The sequence below is a fragment of the Taudactylus pleione genome, unplaced genomic scaffold (assembly GCF_031769625.1).
Source record: "Taudactylus pleione unplaced genomic scaffold, aTauple2 ptg000451l, whole genome shotgun sequence".
Lineage (NCBI taxonomy): Eukaryota > Metazoa > Chordata > Amphibia > Anura > Myobatrachidae > Taudactylus > Taudactylus pleione.
In genome coordinates, this window is record NW_028284853.1 from 6,132,983 (window position 1) to 6,147,622 (window position 14,640).

A 14,640-nucleotide genomic window follows, 5' to 3' on the forward strand; every position below is an offset into this window, starting at 1 on the left:
CTGCGAACGGATCTCCACTCCCCGTTTTCAAGCACCTTCCCCTGTTACCACCCACATACGCCTCATTCTGTCACTCAAAATAGCAGGCACTCGCTATATAGCGTACAAACGATTTTCGGCCGCACTGACTGGTTCGCGCATGCGTACTAAAAACCGTACGCATGCGCAGATGTGCGAACATCGCTCGGAACGAGCGTACTGCCGCTAACGAGCGGCTCTGAATGAGACCCTATATTCCCTATCACACCACACCAGTATGTTTTTGGAGTATGGGAGGAAACACATGCAAACACGGGAAGATCCAAACTCCACACAGATAGGGCCTTGGTCATAAAATGAGCTCATAACCTTGGTGCAGTGAGGCAGTAATGCTAACCACTATGCCACTGTGCTGCCCATACACAAATTCCCATGAAATTCACACTAAGTACATTATTTTACATTTTGTCCCATGTCTGAAGGAATATATAAAAACCACAATAGAAGAGGTTTGTACAAATTCATAATATCTTATTTTTGTTAACAATTGTAACATTGACATCAATGGTTCAGTTTCAACTGGCCAATTAAGCGCACAGTAACAATGAGCGACAGCCATTAACCTCGAGCTGTCTGCTGCATACCTCGGGGAATGTTTGGGACGAGAGTGGCGCCTGTCAAATAAATAGAAGCACTAGACTGTTCCTTTATAAGTTTTTTCCATAGGAAACATGGCAGCTGTGCAGAACTCATCCTTGGCTTATCTGTATGTCCATAAACTATATAGCGGGAAGTAGGAACTTTCAGTATCTGACGGAGATCTCGGCGGAGGGCGTACGATACAGAATTGGGGGGTGGGATCAGTGCTTGTCCAAGGCTTTAGTTAACAATTCGTTCAGACGCCCTACCATAGGTCGGGGATCATCGTTGAGCCCAGCAGCAATCATTGCGTTGTCATAGATCTGTACAGAAATAATGGGAGATATATCAGACGTACAGTACACTGTAGTATAGTATTTATTATTACCAGTTATTTATATAGCGCACACATATTCCTCAGCGCTTTACAGAGAATATTTTAGCCATTCACATCAGTCCCTGCCCCAGTGGAGCTTAAAATCTATATTCCCTATCACATGCTCACACACATACACACTAGGGTAAATTTTTGTTGGGTGCCAATTAACCTACCAGTATATTTTTGGTGTGTGGGAGGAAACTGGAGCACCCGGAAGAACATACAAACTCTTCACAGTTAGGGCCGTAGTGGGAATCGAACCCACAACCTCAGCGCTGTGAGGCAGTAATGCTAACCATTACACCTTCTGTACAGAAATCTACCTTCATAGATGCAATTCATAGATGATCGTTAACATGATGCTAATGTATTACAGCTTCTGGTTGGTTACTCACCTGTTCCAATAGTAACTTGGCCAGGTCCTGGTCGGTGTCCTTCAGCTGCCCGAGCTTCTTAATAAGACGGTGTCTGAAAAGCAATAGCGGGAATCTAATATTAGATAAAGGTGTCTGGGCAACAAGGCGTAAAGTCATTAACTACATAAGAGCATTCGCTTGTTTTCTACCTGCTGTGCTCCACAAGTCAGCTCTTATCCCTGTGTAGTGCAAACGCCCAATGGTACAATTTAATCAACCTGCTGGTGCTTCAGGCAATTCAGGTCATTAATATTAAGTCATCTATTATAATTTATTCACATGGCACCACCAAGTGTCCATAGCGCAGGACAGGGAACATTATAGTGGTGTATATTTATTTGGGTAATTGATTAAATGAACCCCGATTGGAGTTAGGAAATTTGATTATTCATACAAACTGAAACAGTTCTCCTGGTTGCTTTAGCCTCAGTGTTGCGTTCTTACTTCCCTGAGACCCTCACCCCGTGTTGATCTCCAGAGTGGGCTGCAAGATCTGTGCCTGCTCCTCACTGGTCCTAGCGAGCTGCTGTGTGCGCAGGAAATGACGGGCAGCCCCCATCTCCAGCACGGTAATCATAGCTGGGTGGGTGTCTAGACGTGGTGTAACCTGCACAGAGAACACAGGGTTAGAGGTTATTAAGGGTCAGAGGACACGGACACAGCTCACTCAGTTATAATGCAACCAAAAACTTTAATTAAAAACCATAATAGTCTTAGAGAAAGTAGAAACATCAAAGTAAAATTAATAGTAAGCACAGTCGACAAAAGAAGCCGAGAGGGAGCGGTTTGTACCTTGATGTTAGTCACCCGATTTGCTAAGCCGTTCCTCATCCAGGCCATCAAATCTTCTGCTTCTTTCTCTGGCAATTTATCGGACGCTAAGGGACAAGCGAGACAAAAAGGTCTAAGTAAGTATCCAAGGTATCTACTCTTCCATGCCAGCAAAAGGAGAAAACATGGGCTACTGTACCTGGCCGACTGTCCTCGAATTTCTCCTCCTTGTAGTGATCCACCACAATATCTGTTTCCACAGAGATCAGCTTCTTCTTATCGAACTCCCGCAAGTGCAGCATAGTGAGCTCGTCAAACTGCTCGTAGCAGAACAGGACCTGGTGGGACCATCAGGGAAGATCTGTAACTTCAGCGCAAGCGAGAAACAACAGACGAGGGGGATAATGGGACTGTGAGGAATAGGTGTATACTACCTCCGTGTGCTTCTGCTTCATGGCTTCAAAGTAAGGGCTGTGCTCTGCAAGGTGCCGGTTGGGTGCACACAGGTAGTAGATGTGGCGTGTTCCTGCTTGCATACGGCTGGAGTAGTCGGTCAGGCTGGTCTGCTGACCCATAGGCAGGGCTGAGGATTCAAACCGCAGCAACTTCCCAATGTCCTCCTGAAAGAGGCAGGATGGAAAAGGCTCAGACATGAATAAATGCACACAGATTGGTCTACACACTCCGCTTCCGGCACAGGTGGCTTCTAGTCTCTGTACAGCGCTAAAGCTACAGACTATGGGGTCTATGGACTAAGCCTTGGCGAGAGATAAAGTGGACGGAGATAAAGTACCGACCAATCAGCTCCTGCCACATTACAGGATGTGTTTAAAAAATGAGTTAGGAGCTGATTAGTTGGTACTATGTCTCTATCCACTTTATCGCTCTCCAAGGCTTAGTACATAGACCCCTGAGTTACTAGAAGGTAATACTCTATGGAAACCTAGGTATGGAGTGCTCTATATAAGACATGTTCTCTAAGAGACATGAAGAGCACAGCCCTGTGGCTTTCTGTGATCTTCTCAGCAAGAACAAATGCGACATGTCTCCCAGCTTTGCAATGTTTGGTTCTCCTTGCAGAATGTGTTGTGTATGGAAACGTATCCCTGATAGTGGAGGGGGCCATCACATACTGTCCGTCTCACCAACTCAGCAGTAAGCCTGTAGGAGGATCTCTGCTACATCTCAGGAAGCTGATGTGTTCCACAAAGAAGGGTTGCCACCCATCCCATGGTCCCCAACCACGAAAAACAGAAAACATGGCCTGTTTGGGGTATTGTTTTGGATCGCTGGAGTTAAGAACCCCTGTTCTAGAAGATAAGCACTTTTCATTGGTGTCCAATGCATGAAGGAAAGTCCATTAAGTCATAATGCAGAGAGTCTCATCTCCATATCTGATCCTGCTTTCACTAGGACATACAGATTATCATGAAGAAAGTCTTACATACAAATCCTTCCAGCTCCGTAACAGAGGCCTAAACTGAATATGCAATAAAAGGGTTTCAATCAATCACATACTAACTGTATCCTCACCTTGACCTCCTGTTCTGCGGTTGTCACTATCCCTTCTCGGATAAAGAGCCCATAGTCCTGGAAGAACTTGCTGTACTTCTCAGGGTCCTTCTTACTCTGGTCAAGGAAGAATTTGATCAGTCGTTTCTGCAGCACATCCCGTAGTTTCCTAGGAGGTGGTTGGTTAAGAGAAATTGTAATCGTTACTGATCCCAAATCCTCTCTCCATAACTTCCTATCAACGGTCTCAGCATATGGTGATTACATTATTCTATCACGTCTAGTCCCTGATGATATTGCTGCCACATGCACACTGACCTGCCTGTAAGCGGCAAGGAAGACGTGTAACATCCAGATACTGATCATGGGGAAAATGTGACCTCACTGAGGTCTGGAAACGGTACAGGCGGCCCCTAGTCTCCTGTACATTTGCTTTGGGCAGTAGATGACTGGCTGCTATACCATATTCAGGGTTGCCCTAAACATTTTCAGACAAACAGAAAACACCTGTCTCTCTATGGGGAAAAGGAGGCTGACATTAACCTGGCAAGAGGCACCAGACAACTCCACACCAATTAGGGGCCTCATTTAGGGTTAGGTGACCATCAGTTTCTGTGGAGCCATTATACGCATTTCCCCTACAGCGCACGTGTCCACATTTCGCAGTCTATCTAGATTTGTGTCTTCGGCTTGCAGGCCTTTACGCCTGGAGCAATGGAATTGGGGGTGGGCAATTATTAGTGAGTACAGTATGGTTATGTAAATGGACGCATACCCAGATACATTTCTTAGGCTTATCTACTGCAGCAACTGGAGGCCTGGTGCAAAGACACATGATGAGGACGTCTCCAGCAGCAGAATCTAACCCCTTCCAATTGGCTGCTTATGTACTGACCCCTCCAGCTGATAGTACTTCATTCATTAGCACTGCAGTCATATTATTATATCAAGTTGTGGCTGTCTATTCGGGCATTCTAACATGACATTATTCTCTTGTTTAAAGGACACTTCATGACATTATAATGTGTACAAATAGGGTAATACATTTTTTTTTTAATTAACACTATTAAGCCGCATCATGGCGTGCATGCATGCACACAGATTTGTATGTACACTGGATGCAGACATACTGCTGTCTGTGAGTGGGACGTATCTTGAGCTACATGCAACTTCCACATAACTGCGCCAACATTCGGAGCACTAAGTTATATCCCGGGACTACTCTATGCTTATCCAGTGTTACAGATCGTCACGCACAAGCGATACAAACCCACGTGTGGCAGCTCTAACAGTAATCAGGCAATCCTATTGCAGGGAGGACCACCTGTATACTGGCTGCAAGACGGGTACCAGCGAGCCGCAGGCATTGGATCAGGAGAATAAAACAGCCAGGTAATACATTATCATACTAAAAAACAAACAAACATCTCTTGGACCCTGCAGCAATACCCCTCCTAGTCTATCTCCTACAAAAAATGTTCCAATGAAATACAGGTACACAGCTAGCCGTGACATTTGGTAATCACCAATACTAAAATGAATGATCTCCATGATGCGATTTTCACCTAATCAGTGCGCTCTCCTGTAGTAACTCGCGGCTCAGATTCAGGGGGATATCCTCACTGTCCACAACCCCTGCAAACAGAACAATCATTTTATCACCTGTTTTCAGTTTTTAAAATTTAAAAAAAGTTGCTTACAATGTAATGGCTATCGCTCCATCGCTGCTGAGGGGTTTCTGAGGCCATATTTCCACATTTACGCTGGTCACATTACAACATTAATATCAATGCAGAACCCACACATATTATACATTGTTTTTACAGAAGACTTTGTATTTTCAGAAAATACAATTAGTCATTTTTCTCATCAAAAACCTTTCAACAAAAATGGGCCAAAGAAAAGTAAATTTTTATTTTTTTAAAACGAAGATTCCAAGGAAGTATACCATAAGCTGAGATGGCTGAGTATAGGGGAGATAGGACCCTCCCCCATGGATGATCTCCAAACAATAGCTGCTAAGGGGCCCCATCAATTGAAAGGAGGTACTCTCATCATTTAAATTCTGGTGCCCCCACGGTCTTAGGGGATATTATTGGCATGGTGGTGCCCTCCTGTCCAAATACAAAATATATTTGTTTTCTGTAGCGCACGGTAAAGTTGTCTGGTGATAACAGGTAATTACCAGACAATAGGTACTAAAGATACCCAACATGTGGGTGCCCTTTAATTATAGGAAGCCAGATTGTAGGAGATCTTCTCCAAACCCTGGACTACAATGGGTCTATCTACTAAAGAGCAGGTTTTTAGAAGTGGAAATGTTGTCCATAGCAACCAATTAGATTCTACTTATCATTGAACTAACATCTTCTAGAATAGGGGTGTGCAATTAGTGCCCCCCCCCCAGCTGTTGTAGAACTACACATACCAGCACACCTTGCCACAGTTTTGCTATCTGGCCATACTAAAACTGTTGCAAGGCATCCTGGGATGTGTAGTTCAGCAGCAGCAGCTGGAGGGCTTCTTATTGCCCACCCCTGTTCTAGAAGAGAATAGCTAAAATCTGATTGGTTGCTACTGGGCGACATCTCCACTTCTAAAAACCTGCACTTTAGTAAATATACCCCCAAGATTTTTCTGCACTGCAGGGAATGTATATCTGGTGATCACGCCGATCACAGGGTATAAAGCTTTTATAAGGGCACCTAGGTACCTTTCTATCTGATATGCTGGGGGAGATAGAGGGACTTTAAGTCGCTTCCTGATCCGCTCTGGCAGCTGCCGATGTCCCTTTTACAACAAAAAAAGAAGAAAAATGAGTGTAAAAGATGGGGGGAGGTCATTTAAGTCCCTCTATCTCAACCACCATTGCAGCTAGAAAGATGGAAGTACTCTTGTTTCATCCGGCCCAGCAGCTGCAGACATGGTGTGTAGCAATGATCAAAAAGAAAAGCGCAGCTTGTTTGGTGCGTCGGCTCATTCTACCACGGTTACACACGTGTGCTGGGAAGTGCATATATGACCTGCTCACCTCGCAGGAAGCGCAGCCACTTGGGTAGAATATCGGTGGCTTTGGTCTGGATGAGGACTTTGCGGCTGTAGAGAGCGACGCTGGACCCCAGCTCCCGGCTTACATCAAACATGGAGGGTTTCTGCACACAGGAAGGAATGGTGAATATTGTAACTGAACTGCTCTGCACAAAGTTGTGTACAAAGAGGGTATCACACTCACGCATGTAAGGAACACCTAGGAGGATTACACATACAGGGATAAAGGCTGATTCTGCCTCCATATACTTTCCTCTCTGGAGTGAATAGGTTGTGGCCTGATCAGAACTCACCATCTCCGGCACGTAGAAGATGCTGCGGATATTTAGAGGCGCGTCTGCCTTGTAGTGAAGAGTGTAGCGCGGTTTGTCGTACGCTTGGGCTATAAACCGATAGAACTCCTCATGCTGCCACTCCCCAATCTCCTTGGGATCCATCATCCACAGAGCCTGAAGGGAACAAGATGGTGTTGGAAGCGACACAAGAAACTGCCGAAGCAGAGAGGAGGGAAGTGAGCTGTGAGGACAGACATTGGGAATAGAGGAACAGGACGAGCTCATCTCCTACCTGCAGGGTATTAATCCTCTTGCCATTCAAGTAAAGGGGAGCGCTGACAAAATTGCTGTACTTCGTTACCACCTCTGCAATGTGATAAGACATAGGAATAAGAGGTCTATGCGATAATCACGTATCTTCTACACAAAGAATAGTAGTATGTGGTCACAAAGGCGCAACAGAACACGCCGGCGCTTCAGAAGGTAAATGTTTATAAATACAATAATAATGACCCACCTCTTACTCTGTCCTCACTGGCAAACTCTTTACAGTCTTCCTTAAGGTGGATGACGACCTTTGTGCCCGGTCTCACACCGCTGGCCTCTGCCATTTCAAAGACACCGGACCTAATGACAGGTAGGACTTAGTACTTAGGGGATATAATAATGTGATCATAGAAGGATGTACAACATGTAGCCAAACACTGGATCTGACAGTGTCATTACTCTATGGCAGCCGTGGCCAACCTGTGGCTCTCCAAGCTGTTGTGAAACTACAAGTCCCAGCATGCACTGCCACAGTTTTAGCATTCCTTAATAGCAAACCTGTTGCAGGGCATGCTGGAAGTTGTAGTTTCACAGCAGCTGGAGAGCCACAGGTTGGCCAGGTCTGCTGTATGGTATCAGGCTGGTGCTAGGAATAGACATTGCTCAGACTATTTCCTAGTGTTCATTTTAGTACCCTGCATCTGTCACAACACGTGCAGCTTCTCTTTCCTGCCTGGGGTGTCGCTCTCTGCTCTGGTGCTTCTAGTACACTCAGCTGATGCTAGGAGCACAAGAGCAGAGAGTGACACCCCAGGCAGGAAAGAGGAACTGCACAGGTTGTGACAGGTGCAGGGTGCTAGAATGAACACTACTATTTCCTGACCTTCATGTACCTACCCATCAGAAGTCCAGCAGTACCCAGTGCTCTCAGGATCTGAAGACCGTGAAAAGACAACAACCTTGTCTGCAACCATGAAGGCGGAGTAAAAGCCGACACCAAACTGGCCTATGATCTTCCCAGAGGTGTCTGCCTGGCTCTGCAGGGCATCCAGGAACGCCTACAGACAAGGATGGCGACATATAGAGTATATACTGAGCAGCACCATGTACCATGATATATGGGGATGGGAACACTGTGTGTCTGCCGCTGCTTGAGCTCTTACCTTGGACCCAGAGCGAGCGATGGTCCCCAGGTTGGAGATTAGTTCCTCCGGTGTCATCCCCACGCCAGTGTCCTGCAGGGAAGAGGTCACATATCGGGTGAGATAAGCACAGCTGGCATTTTATTCTTGTTTACCGCATCAAGATATTAGTAGCAATTCAACAGCAACACATTATTATTATTATTATTTTTCATTCTTGTTGTTGACTTTCATGGTGCTAAAAGGCCCCACAACACCAGGCGGTGGGGAAAGCAGCACATAAATGAAACAGGGAAATAAAAAGTAGATAAAATAAAGGCAAACAAGCAATGGGCACCGAGAGTCCTGCTCAATCTAATGGGAGGAGGGCACAGCTGAGACAAGAGGGGTGAGTGGGGCTTAAAGTGAAGACTGGGACTGTTCAGGACATTAGTATGGGTAGGATTAGTGTGAGCTGGGTAGGCTCTAATACAGACACTGGTGAACATATTAAAGAGACACTGTTCTCATATATATATCAATCTCTGTACATGACCTATCAGTGTACAGTACTGGCAGTAATACAGCAGTAACAGAGCTCTGTACATGACCTATCAGTGTACAGTAATACAGCAGTAACAGAGCTCTGTACATGACCTATCAGTGTACAGTAATACAGTAGTAACAGAGCTCTGTACATGGCTTATCAGTGTACAGTACTGACAGTAATACAGCAGTAACAGAGCTCTGTACATGACCTATCAGTGTACAGTACTGGCAGTAATACAGCAGTAACAGAGCTCTGTACATGACCTATCAGTGTACAGTACTGGCAGTAATACAGCAGTAACAGAGCTCTGTACATGACCTATCAGTGTACAGTACTGGCAGTAATACAGCAGTAACAGAGCTCTGTACATGGCTTATCAGTGTACAGTACTGACAGTAATACAGCAGTAACAGAGCTCTGTACATGACCTATCAGTGTACAGTAATACAGCAGTAACAGAGCTCTGTACATGGCTTATCAGTGTACTGTACTGGCAGTAATACAGTAGTAACAGAGCTCTGTACATGGCTTATCAGTGTACAGTACTGACATGTAATACAGCAATAACAGATCTCTGTCCATGGCCTACCGGTGTACTATACTGGAAAGTAATACAACAGTAACAGAGCTCTGTGCATGGCCTATCAGTGTACAGTACTGACATGTAATACAGCAGTAACAGCTCTGTACACGGCCTGTCAGTGTACTGTACTGACATGTAATACAGCAGTAACAGAGCTCTGTACATGGCCTGTTAGTGTACTGTACTGACATGTAATACAGCAGTAACAGAGCTCTGTACATGACCTATCAGTGTACAGTACTAGCAGTAATACAGTAGTAACAGAGCTCTGTACATGGCCTATCAGTGTACAGTACTGACAGTAATACAGCAGTAACAGAGCTCTGTACATGGCCTGTCAGTGTACTGTACTTGCAGTAATACAGCAGTAACATAGCTCTGTACATGGCCTATCAGTGTACAGTACTGACAGTAATACAGCAGTAACAGAGCTCTCTACATGGCCTGTCAGTGTACTGTACTGACAGTAATACAGCAGTAACAGAGCTCTGTACATGGCCTATCAGTGTACAGTACTGACAGTAATACAGCAGTAACAGAGGCCTATCACCATGTTCCTGATACCTGGATGGTGAGGGTGCCCTTCTCACAGTCTGTCTGTAGGTGGATCTCCATCTCGGGTAAGACGATCCCCTGCAACATGAGCTTGTGACGGAGCTTCTCCAGGGCGTCACTACTATTTGAAATCAGTTCCCGGATAAATACCTGCAGGAGGGTATAGCAGAGTCATGCATGACTAGCAGTAAGTGCTCATCTAGGTTTAAACTTTGGTTCCACAAATCACACAACAGACTAAACCATTATGTAACTTTTTAGCATCATATAGGTCATTGGTATTTAAGAATTTTGACCAATCAAAGCTGCTTCAGTCCTGCTATAGACGAACAATGAATTATTATGCTCATTTATTTATAGAATGCCAGCATTATTACACATAGCAATCAGAGGGGTTCATTCAATAAGGAGCGATGTTTGGGCGATGTCCTGTTGTGATGGTGTTTCAACGCAGACAAGGGCAGGCTACGTCGCCCCTACATTGTGCAATTTAATGCATGAATATGGACAATGTAAGCCCAACGTATATACAGGATTTGTGCGCACTCACCTGTACATCGTGCAGAAACGAGCAACACTTATAACATCACTCATAACTGCAGTGACCACAGAGAATATAGGTACACAGATACACAGACTAGGGACAGAGTAGTCTAACGCACATTATCCTACCAGTATGTCTACATACCGTGGGACGTGAGTGCACACACACAGGGAATATACAAACTATTATATAGAATAAAACCCAAGGCCACTGTGCTGCAGGACCACAATGCTAACCACTGTGCCACCAATACCATATGTTACAAACATGTACCTCCTTCTCAGAGTATAATGAACGGGCAACAATGTCCAGGAGCTTCTTGGTTTCCGCCTGAAACTCGTGCTTAGAGGCAGAACCTGCAATACATATGGAAATGTATGTAGTAGCCTTTTTAGTTCCAATTTAGCATGTCATTCATATATCCTGGAGAGCAGCAACTTGTACAATCCATGTACAATAACCCTCCACGTCAACAGAGATTATAGTGCTCTCAGTTAAGTGATAGAAGGAGCCACTCCGTCTTATTTAAAAGCATTGCAATAATGTAGTTCTAGACGGGTTGGGTATGAGATGCCAGCGCTTGAGATCGCGGCAGTCAAACTCCCGACGCCGGCTTCTCAATAGGGTTAGGATACCGACACCTGTCGGTAGGTATCCTAACCCTCCCCATCTCCCCCTCCCTGCAGCCCAAACCTAATCCTTCCCCCCACAGCCTAAACCACCACCCCTAGTGCCTAACCATAACCCTCCCCCTAACCCTACTACTTATTTTCAGGATGCCGGCGGTCAGGATCCCATTTGCCGGGATTATGACCACATCCCGTTCTATGACGTAGTTGTTATACTATATTATATATATGTTTCTGCTATGCATAAATATCCAGTACAAGAGCAGTATGAAAGGTAAACTCAACATCATGACTTATCCACACCTGACTCAATAACGCACACCCATGCAGCTCCAAATGACTACAGTATGTAACTTCCATGACAACAGGCTCCCTCGTACACAATGTCTGCACTGCATACTATATGTAGCAAGCAAGTAGTGGTTCGCTCACCTTGCACGCTCTCAGTGTCAGAGATAATAGTGTGCACCACAGGCTCCTCCTCCTTGTTCTCTACTGTCTGTGTGGTGTATCTCCGGCATGATGTAAGACTGGGGTTATACTGGTGATACCTGGACGGGAGCACTGACAGACAGGGAGAGGGCTGGTACCCGGAGATATAGCCTGGGGGGGGGGGAAAGATCACAGTCCTCACATCATTTATTTGTATGCAGAAATCTATATTTGTCTCATACAAAACAAAATCTAATATTTGTATCAAACATTGGGCATTTATCCGTCTGTAACAATGTGAGGTACGTTTTAGATAGGTGTTACCACTGTGAGATCTTTGGAAAATGTTAACAGATTTACAACTACTAAAGTAATTGTCCTGCTTCCCATATTTATACAAGAACGAGGTGGTAACTAAAAATAATTTGGCTGACAGTGAAACATGAGGTTAGCCCTTAGGTCTCAATGTATTGTGGGATCTTCATCTAACAAAGAACACAGTTGATATCCAATCATATGGGAGTGTTAGGGCGCATACACACTGGATGATAGTTCTAAACGATTTGAACAATAACAACATCTTTGAACTATATGTCGTTCAAATCGTCCAGCGTGTATGCACTAAGCCAGTGTTGGCTAACCTTGACACTCCAGCTGTTATGGAACTACATAACCCAGCATGCACTGCTACAAGTTTTGCTATTAGGGCATGCTAAAACTGTGGCAGGGCATGCTGGGATATATAGTTCCACAACAGCTGGAGTGTCAAGGTTAGCCAACACTGCTCTAAGTGATGAACGATGCTCGCTCCCGCGGGTCGTTAACGATATCCCCAGTCGCCTGTACAAGCAGCACAATCTGGGGATATTGTTAACGACGCCATGCTGCCGAATGCAGCATGGATTCGCTCCCCCCACCCACTGTCGTTCCTCTTTGCCGACACTTCCACCAGGCCCGTCGCTGTCGAATTTGCTGAATACACACATCGTCCAGTGTGTATGCAGCTTTAGGGTGATTATGTAATGTTGAATATACTGTACACATAAGTCGGGCAGTAGAAAAATAGACACCAAGGGAACTATTAAGTTCTGGGTGCATTGTGAGTGATGCCCGCAATGCGGCATTGCAATGGTATTGGAATGCTGTCAACAGCTCCCTAAATCACAAATATTTCACCCCTAAATTGCACATTTTACTTTGCAGTCCTATAGGGGTGTGTATTATAATACAGAAACTTGGGGCTACGCCAGTAACAGTCCAGGTTTTAGAGATATCCATGCTTGAGCACAGATGGTTATCAAAATAAAGGAGGTACTAATTACATCACCTGTGCTGAAGTATGGCTATCCTTAAAACCTGGACAGTTAGTGTGCCTTGAGGACCGTGGTGGTGAACCCGAGCTACTGTATGTGCAGCAAAGGAGCGCACCAATTCACAGGCCACAAGTTGAACCCAGACCCCAATAAGAAAAAAAAAATCATTAATATTGATAATTGGAGTAATTTAGATATGTATACTATATATATATATATATATATATATATAGTGCATTCTATTACGGGCTATTGGTATAGAAGTATCGGATCACAGTGCTGCTTTTATTATGATTTTTCTTTTTTCTTCTTTAGTGGGTATCTTAAATTAAGGAGAAATGCAGGGTATCCCTGTTACAGGATGATGGATATCATTGCCTGGTGAGGTCACTATTTATATAGCTATGGTTATTGACAAATTATACTACATACTGGACATTAGCACTAGGAGATGTAACCTTGTATATACAGAGAGAAAGAGAGAAGTGTGCCAATCACTATGGTGTAATAGCTATGACCTTGTCCTGACTGTGAGGGGGGATCAGTCTGTGGGGCAAATGTATGACGCTAAGGAAAGTGATAAAGTGCAGCGTGATAAACGACCAACCAATCCGCTCCCAACTGTCATGTTACAGACTGTTTAAAAAATGACAGTTGGGAGCCGATTGGCTGGACACTTATCACTCTGCACTTTATCACTTCCCAGAGCTTCATACATCTGGCCCTGTGTTACATGACACTGCTCTGTCCAGCACGGACAGGGTGTATACTGTGTAACTACAGTAATTATATATATATATATATATATATTATACTGTGTATATATATATATATACACAGTTACATGATACACTGTAATAAAGGACACATGGATCTCTGGGCACCATGTGGGGGGATATGTGACCGCGGCGCTGGGAGCTCAAGAAAGTGACGTGACGTCAGATCAGTCAGGCGTGACATCACCCTACTCACCGCTCAGGCTCCTCCCAGAAACGGGCGCCGCGGCCCGGGCTCTCAGCAGCACCCGGCTCAGACCTCCCCTCAGCAGCAGGGACACAGCAGCCATGTTCTTTTCCTTCTCCTCGTGTGTGTGTGTGTGACACTGTCTGTGTGACTGACCCGGTCCCTGACGATCAATCCGTGCGACCCGGGCCGGCTGACGTCAGGGGTGGAAGGCGGGGCTTAGCAGGGTCTGGGAATGTCACCCTGCAGGCACTGAGCATAGTCTGGCTATTGTGGAACTACATTTCCCAGCATGCTCCACAACAGCTAGTGACAATGTGGAAAGAGAGTTCTGTGTGGTACAGATACAGTCATATAATGATATTGGAGTAACCCAGAGACATTTCCATATTATTCCCCACTTCCAATGCTTGTCCTGTGAATCACTGCATTGATGTACTGTACCCTTTGTAATTCAGGAAAATTGTAAAATTTCAAAACACTTTCTGCCATATTTCTAAGAGAATCCATCCCACGAAACCCCTTAGCGTAGAAATAATGCAGCAGAATGGCGCTGCAACGTGCGTATATTGAGATTTAGTTACATGGGGCCCTATTCTAGATAAGTCGCCCTACTTGATGATGGTGACTGGAGTGTAAAGGGTTAAAGAAAATAATGAACGCT

General features: G+C 44.9%; 1 protein-coding gene across 1 annotated transcript; it reads right to left on the reverse strand.

Moving 5' to 3' along the window:
* Positions 1-489: 489 nt before the first annotated feature.
* TRAP1 (TNF receptor associated protein 1) lies at positions 490-14,181 on the reverse strand. Its single transcript, XM_088448180.1, has 18 exons — positions 13,986-14,181; positions 11,701-11,871; positions 10,913-10,995; positions 10,105-10,245; positions 8,450-8,521; positions 8,184-8,344; positions 7,537-7,646; positions 7,312-7,385; positions 7,038-7,193; positions 6,728-6,848; positions 5,262-5,331; positions 3,718-3,865; positions 2,619-2,804; positions 2,384-2,522; positions 2,206-2,291; positions 1,875-2,020; positions 1,393-1,465; positions 490-941 (listed from the first exon to the last, which is right to left on the reverse strand). The coding sequence occupies exons 1-18, from the start codon at positions 14,077-14,079 to the stop codon at positions 840-842; spliced, it is 2,133 nt and encodes a 710-aa protein (XP_088304306.1). The 5' UTR covers positions 14,080-14,181; the 3' UTR covers positions 490-839.
* Between the last annotated feature and the right edge of the window lie 459 nt (positions 14,182-14,640).